This window comes from Poecilia latipinna, unplaced genomic scaffold (assembly GCF_001443285.1).
Source record: "Poecilia latipinna isolate Pla-1442-1.1 unplaced genomic scaffold, P_latipinna-1.0 Scaffold26, whole genome shotgun sequence".
NCBI classification, from domain to species: Eukaryota; Metazoa; Chordata; class Actinopteri; order Cyprinodontiformes; family Poeciliidae; genus Poecilia; species Poecilia latipinna.
In genome coordinates this window covers 227,654-235,691 of record NW_015112642.1, presented here as the reverse complement: position 1 = coordinate 235,691, position 8,038 = coordinate 227,654, and the positions used below count along the sequence as shown (strand labels likewise).

At 40.2% G+C, this 8,038-nt stretch overlaps 1 protein-coding gene across 1 annotated transcript in view; it reads left to right on the top strand.

Moving 5' to 3' along the window:
• The first annotated feature begins 734 nt into the window (after window positions 1-734).
• arhgap21a (Rho GTPase activating protein 21a) overlaps window positions 735-8,038 on the top strand; it is a 109,605-nt gene continuing 102,301 nt past the window's right edge. Inside the window, exons 1-2 of the mRNA XM_015038213.1 lie at window positions 735-1,150; window positions 3,222-3,463. Coding sequence (XP_014893699.1) covers window positions 3,386-3,463 — 78 coding nt within the window. The 5' untranslated portion in view covers window positions 735-1,150; window positions 3,222-3,385. The remainder of the gene's footprint in view (window positions 1,151-3,221; window positions 3,464-8,038) is intronic.

Genomic DNA, 8,038 nt, shown 5'->3' with positions numbered 1-8,038 from the left:
TTAATAAAGGTTGCAATAATTCTTGAAGGTGAAATTTCAGTCCAGTCTCGATTATTTTTCAGCGTATGGTTTTCTTCCAGAACTGCTGTGTATTTAGCACAATCCATCTATATCAGGTCAGAAAACTTTGCTGTCCCCTCTGAAGAACAGCATGCCCATAAAATAACCCAACCTTTGTAATTTTTACATTCTAAATTTATCACTGCTTTGTGTTGGTGTATCAAATAAAATTGTATATTTGGAACAAAACACTGCATAGTGCTGTATTCCAAATGAATGGTGGTGTCAACATGATGCAGAAGTATGAAAATGTTCAAAAGCTACAATTACTTTCCCAAAACACTGCATAGCCATTGTAATTTCGTAAATTCAGTAGGGGACTTTTCTGTTTTTAATGCAGAAATGCATGAATACAGAAACAATAATGCATATATAAAAAGTACTTTTTAAATCAATAGTATATTTGTCTGAAGTTATATTTTTCAATGCATAAATAATTAAATGTGTACTAAAAACCGCATGTTTTGGCCCCAGCACCAACGTAAACAATGTAAAGCAGTGCTTTTCAGCTGGCGACCAGAATAAACCAGCTTCCACCCTTTACTGAATCCGTTATGTAAGGACTTCTCCCATTGGTCCGCTTCTCAATTCCAAATTTAAACCCGCCCTCTGATTGGACAGCGTGCTGCCAGGAGGCAAGTAGAAAGGGGGCGGAGCTGCAGCCGGGTCGGGAGATTCGTCAGTTGGTAGTTCAGATTGTCGCGCCGCCAAACGGGAGGACGGAGGAGTACTTTTTGTCTCAATTTTTCTTCGGGAGGGGGTGATTTTTTGCCTCGAATTGGATCTCTCAAATGGACGGACATGAATGAGGACCACTGGTTAAATTTTCTCGGCGTCCCTTTCGAGGAGAAATGCTTAGTGAGGGGCGTTTACCGTGTTTTTTCCAGCCTGTTTTTCCTAACAGGTAGCGAGCGGCAGCAGCGGTCAGTCGGTGTGCCGCTGAAAAGAGACTGAATATCCCGCTTTGTAATCTCCTGACAGCCCTTTTAACCCATCCGTGGATTGACGGAGGGATCTGGGAACAGCTTTACTCTCATCTCAACCATGGATATCGTGTTTTTTTCACTCTGTTATTCATGATTTGTAACAGGTAGGTTTTGTTCCCAGTTATAACAACAACCTGTCTGTCCTTGTATTTTTCTGCAGCGGTTCATAGCTGCTCCATTGAGATTTAGATTAATTAAAGTATCGGTTAAAATAATATTATTAATAATAAGGATCCTAACAGCTGCTTGGTTGCTATTTCAGGAAGCTGGGTTTTGTATCCCGTGGTTGTGGTTTGAATTATAATGGCTGTTGTCGTGCTGTCCTTGTTTGTTCACTTTCATCTCATAGAGAATCACGACTTTCCCTTTAAATCGACATTTACATCCCTGTTCCAAATGTTTTCAAAAACATTTTACCTGACGGGCATTTTTATTTTGAAATTATTCACAAATTAAATAAATAAAAACATCCTGTGCACCTGCCATCGCGCCCCTCTATCATCACTTTAGCAGGAAAATAAAACAGAATTTGTTTTTAAAAGTAGTTAAATAAATAAAAGAAAAACCCACAAATTCACTTATCTGTGTAGACTATTCAATATTGTATTAAATGCTAATAAAAATATCATATTTTGTAGATGCAACCAGAGCTGGCCCAAGACTTTTTGGGGCCCTAAGCAGATTTTCATTGGGGGCCCCCCATACCAACATGTGAACACCAGATTATTTATCATTTCTAAACCAACATGCCTGTTATCATTTGCATAATTTGTAATTAACTTACAACATACCAGTGTTATTATGGGTGTTGATTTTTATTTAACCTTTCAGAAGCAGAAAACTAAAAGATTTTGAAATGCAGTGTGATATTTAAGTGTGCCAAATTATTTCATTTATTTGAAAGTAACATCTACAGATAAATACCACATTTCCATTAAACAAGTTGGTAAGTTTGATATATTTCCCCAGCAGTGACAGCAACCAACAGCAGGAGGAAATCAACCTATTATTTGTGTAACAACTATAAAAAAAATAAAAAATATATTTTTCCATGTTTAATAACATTTTGTTCAATGCTATTTTAAATGTATATATATATTTTTATCATGCTAGTTTGGTGCTCTTGGGGGACCCCTGGTGGTCTGGGGTCCGACTCTGAATGCACCAATACAAAAGTTTGGTCCAATATTGTGTCGATATAAATCTTTTTGCTTTTGCCTGAAAAGTCGCTAAATATAGCAACAAAGTTGGCAACTTTTGGGTTAGAAGCGCACATGCAGACGTTACCTGTGGACTGGTTCATCAGTAAACCCTGTTTCATGACAAAACAAAACAACAGCAGTTTATTTTTAAACCCTTGTAAAGTTGGATAGGATTGGTTTCTCATGTACGAATCAGCTGATCAAAATATATGACATACCTCTTAAAGCTGTAGTATGCAACTTTATAAAAAAGATTTAATTTTATATACAGTGACATTATAATATTAGTCAGGTAATCTGTGAAGAGAGTGAGCTCCTCTGCCGTCTCCCAGTGCTATCTAGAAACAACCAATCAGAACCAGGAGGCGGGTATTACTTAGTGCTGTCAATCATGCTTGTGTACACACTGTTCCCCCACTTCAGCTTCTGCCTTCTCAGTCTAACTAGCATGGCCAACGTTGTTGTTTTTCCACCATCAACACATTGAGCTGCGCGTACATGAGGTTGATTGACAGCGCTTTGACCCACCTCCTGTCTCTGATTGGTTGTTTTTGACCAGGCTCTGTGCATTTCTTCAGACGGCAATAGTAGTTCAGGTAAGAGTTGGAGGACATCAATCTTTTCACAGATTTTATGTCTCATATTAAACTCTCACAACATGGTGACATTTTATATATGCTTTTATTTAAAAATAAAAAAGTTTGAAACTGCAGCTTTTAAATGCAGTGAGCTAGAAGTTAACATCTATGGTCTTCCTTAAATCTGGAGGTTCAGCCAATCAGCTCTAAGAAATGAATGGCCGCTTTACAAATGCTAGATAATGGTATATAAAGTAACATTGCGGTTTGGTGTTTCAGCTGCATTTTCTTTTGAATATTTTAGAAATGCTTTACGAAACAATCTGCAATTAGTACAAACTGACATCCAGTTTGAGGTAAGCTTCGACTGATTCCTGCCTGTTGTTCATCTGCAGATTTGGGGCCACCGATCGACATGAAGAAAGTGGATGGTGTGGATTAGGATCTTTTTATTTTCCCCCCCTTCTTTTTTTATTTTCTGTTGTTTTCTTGGGGCTTCATCCTCCTCACGTCAATGTGGGCTCTGAAGGACCTCTCCCCACTCTGTGGTTTGGAATAAATGATGGCAGCGCGTTGGAGTGATTCCCCAAAGGACACTGAAGAGCGGAAACACTCAGCCGTAGCTCCCGCCTGTCAGGTAGGTAGCTGGGGTTTCACGCTGTCGTGTGACGCTGCTGGACTGCTCCGCTGTTTGTTGTTGTTGTTTTTTGAATGCATCGCAATGTAAATAATCTTTAACACGAAGTGGACTATTTCAGACACAGTGGTGGCTCTGTAACAGAAAAACACTTGCTTGAGGAGTCGCTTGTTCTGATTTGTAACCTGAACTGTGTTAGGAAGTCGACTGGATGAGGAGAGCTGCTTTTCGCAGGTATTTTCTTGCAGAAAACTTGTGACATGCCTGAGAAGTGTCAGCGCGAGCACTGGGAGAGTGAGCTAAGCGTTGCAGCACATCTGCCAGTGTTTGGGGGTGATTGGGTTCATTTTGTCCCTCTCTTTCCTCTGACAACTGGTTAAGTGCACAATGAGAGTTTTATACTTGCAGGGCTGCTGATGTTACTGGGCTCTTTGTTGGTCTGCGTGCCAAACTCTGAAAAAGTGGCACATTGTCAAACTCATCCGTTTTTTTTTCCTTCCTCCAGCGGTTACATCATTATAATCATCACTACGAGCCAGCTCTGCAGCGGCGGCATGTTTCGGATTAATCCATCATCAGAAAATGGCAACAGTGTGTGCCTGTAATCCTCTTACTGTGTCAGAACTAGCTGAGGATGGATGATATAAACCTTTCAGCATCCTGATAGAGAGAGTTACAAACTGCAAATAAATAAAACAAAAGTCGGTAACTCAGTGATTTTCCTGAGGTTGGTTGTGATGTGTGATTGTCTGATGGAAGTGACCAGAGCGTTGTTGAAAGTGTATTAGTGGCGCCGTTTTGGAGAAATCATTAACTGAGGCGTGGTTTTGTAGCTATTAGCTTCCATGAAATCTTTCCCCTTGCATCCATCTCTGCAATCTAATAAATACTTCCCACAGCAACACTCTGCTCTGTCTCTCTGCGGAAAACTAAAACCACTACATCCTCTCAAACTCCCAGCTGTTAGACAGAAACATCCGAAGCACATCAGTCAGCTTCAAAACTCGATTTCCCTTCTCCTCAAAGGACTCTGTACCAGCTAATCAAAGATGATTTCTGACAGACTATATTGAAAAAAATAAACACAATTTCTTACTTTTGTCTATAAAAATATTCCTATGATTTTGAAGCATTTACACAATGAATTTAAAATTAAAAGGCAGAATAGGATTTTACTGGTTTTATTTAAAACGGATGTGTTGCTTTGAAAATATGGGATCATGTAATTATCTTTTCTATACCCCATTATACTTAATCTTAAAGTATAAACTCCTGATAACTAAAGGACTACCTCTCAAATAGAGCTGGGCTATATGGACAAAAAATGATCAAAATATTTTGTTCTGTATTCAACTATTTTGATGATTCAGTTTGAAGTGAACAGTTCGTTTTCTTAGTCACTCAACACAGACTGAAAGAGCAAATATTAGTAACTAACTACTTTCATTTCAAGATTGGTATGAAGTAAACACATTCTACTCTAAATCATTGTGTTACATTATGAATTATGAGTAATTGTAATGTAATTTTATCTGAACATTTGCAATTTTAGTTGCACATTTTCAGCAACAAGGCAGTTCAATGTAGTTTACATGTATTGGAAGGAAATATAAACAAAACAACAAAACCAAAAGAAAGATAAACAAAAGAAAAACTACACTTCAAAATGTTCCAGTTGATCTGGTTAGCTAAGTAGAAAGTATAAAGCTAAATATTGGTTCTCCATGTTTGATTTTTGTTCCTGGTTGCTAAATTTATGAGGAATGAACTACACTTTCTCAAGGTGGTCAAATTAGAAGAATCAATCAGAACATAGCTTCACTTCAGGCTTTAAGCATGCCGATGTGAGTCATGCAGCGGCATTTTTCAACATTAAAAAAAAAAAGTATGCTACGGTGTTAAAAGTATAGTAAAGCAATGTCAAACTGTTATTTTCTGTTGGTTTCATGCCTGTGTTTTATGGTTTCTGGAACATACAGATTATAAAAAACCAACTTAGTGAATATTTCATGGCTGAGTGCCCAGAATGAGAAAGACAAACCCGAGATTTACAGCTCTAACCGCCGTCCCTCCAGGCTATGATGAGAGCTGAGGGCCCTCATCTGCATCGTCTTGACTTGATAATCAGGGGGTCTCTCCTCCACAACGGCCCCTGCAGCAGACTCAGACACATCCCGCCTGTCAGAGCCGGAGCATGGCAGCAGCATGGGGGTAATTTAGGCCCAGCTGCTCTGATCATTAAGAGAAAAACACCCTGTGTGTCGCTCACAATCCTGTCCTCGTTCGACCTGCTGTCATGGTTAAACCAACCGGGTCGGTCCAACCAGCTGAGACCCTCAGCTGGTTCTGTCTCAGGGGTAAAGAACCCGACTGATAAATATTTTATAATAAGAGCAGCTCATTTGTTATCTCATTTACATTTTCACTCTGTCTGCATTTTTACCATCATATACTGGAATAAATGAGGTGTTTGATTCATCTCATTTCCATCCATCCATCCATCCATCCATCCATCCATCCATCCATCCATCCATCCATCCATCCATCCATCCATCCATCCATCCATACATACATACATACATACATACATACATAGCTGCAGTAGAATGGTGTCTAGTAAAACCATGTGTAATAAATCAGAGAGTCGTTTCGACTGCATCCCTCAGTCATTCCTGTCGGTGGGATGAGGCCGATGGCGGCCCTCAGAGCCATGTTCTCGGCCGTGTCGCCCCCTGCTTTTCTTTCCTCTTCCTCCTGATCCACATGCTTGCCTTTCACCCGTCCTCTATTCCCGTGTGTCTTCAGCGCTCCTATATTTAGCCCATAGAAAGATGAATGTTAAGGGAAAAATGGAGTCGGCACTCTGGCATTGCTCTCTCTTTTCCCCCTGAATGGTGCAACACGAAGCGGAAATGTGAGCGTTGGTCATCACTTTTGGAGACAGAGACTGGGACTGTGGCTAGCTTGTCCCGTGTTTTCTTTTTTCCATTAGAGCTTTTTCCACTTCTACGTGTCAAACTGAGACTTTTTTTTGGTTTTTATTTTTAATACTTTCACTGTTCCGTTCAGTCACTGCAGGAGTTTTTGTGGCAAGAGGAGGATTATAAGCTCATTTATTACCGTTCAGAGCTGTGGCAGCTCATCAGTCAGAGCAGAGAGAGAAGTATTTTCATTTGCATGAATCTGAGAAACAAATTTGCATTTGGTCAGGACGTCAGGGCTCTCTTATGTTAACCAAACCAGACACTGAACAGGACGTGACTTGGGTGTAGTCTTAGCATGCAAACACAGAGTGGCTGTTGTGTTGGATTTAAATGGGGCGCCTTGTAAGAGTCACCAGATTTAGACCAGAGCTGCCATCGCTGCAAAGGTCGAACTGAATCATTTGGGTGCATGTTTCATACAGGATTCAATGGTTACTTGTATAGAACATTTCAGCAACAACGCAGTTTAAAATGCTTTACATTGTCCATCCATCCATCCATCCATCCATCCATCCATCCATCCATCCATCCATCCATCCATCCATCCATCCATCCATTTCCCTACACCCTTATCCCATTGGTATTGGGAGGGGCGACGTTGGAAGGACTGACCCTACGGGAGGACTGGCCTGCGATATCTATCGTCCATCTCCCTACACCCGATATCTATCGCAGGCCAGTCACAATTCATAAAAACTCGCAATTCATAAAAACTCAAGAATAAAATATACAGTTACCAACTGAGAAACCATCAATAATGATCACCAATACTCATCAAATATGTTGGTCAATGTTCCATTTATCAATAATCAAAAGCAACTCTAAACTGGTGGATTTTTAGTTTAGGTTTGAAGGAATTCAGTGTTTCAACTGTTTTACAGTTTTCTGGAAGTTTGTTCCAGATTTGTGGTGCATAGAAGCCGAATGCTGCTTCTCCATGTTTGGTTCTGGTTCTGGTTCTGGTGCAGGACTCGAGAGGTCTGGAAGGTTGATACAACAACAGCAGATCTTTTTTGGTGCTAAACCACTCAGTGATTTATAAACAACTGTATTTCTGAGCTACAGGGAACCAGTGTAGGGACTTTAAAATTGGTGTTATGTGCTCTATCTTCCTGGTTTTAGTGAGAACGCGAGCAGCAGCTTCTGGATCAGCTGCAACTGTTTGATTGATTTATTAGTCAGACCTGTGAAGACGCTGTTGCAGTAATCAATGCGGCTAAAGATAAACGCATGGATGAGTTTCTCTAGATGGTGCTGAGACATCAGTCCTCCAATCCTGGAGATGTTCTTCAGGTGATAGAAGGCCGACTTTGTGACTGTCTTAATGTGGCTCTGAAGGTTCAGGTCAGAGTCCATCACTACTCCCAGGTTTCGGGCCTGATCACTGGTTTTCAGTTGTAATAACTGAAGCTGTGCATTGATTCTAGTTCGCTCCTCTTTAGGTCCAAAGATAACTTCAATTTTGTTTCTGTTCAGCTGGAGAAAGTTTTGGCACATCCACACATTTATCTGTTCTAAGCATCTATTCAGTGATTGGATGCTGTTCTAAGCATCTATTCAGTGATTGGATGGGGTCAAAGGTCACCTGGTG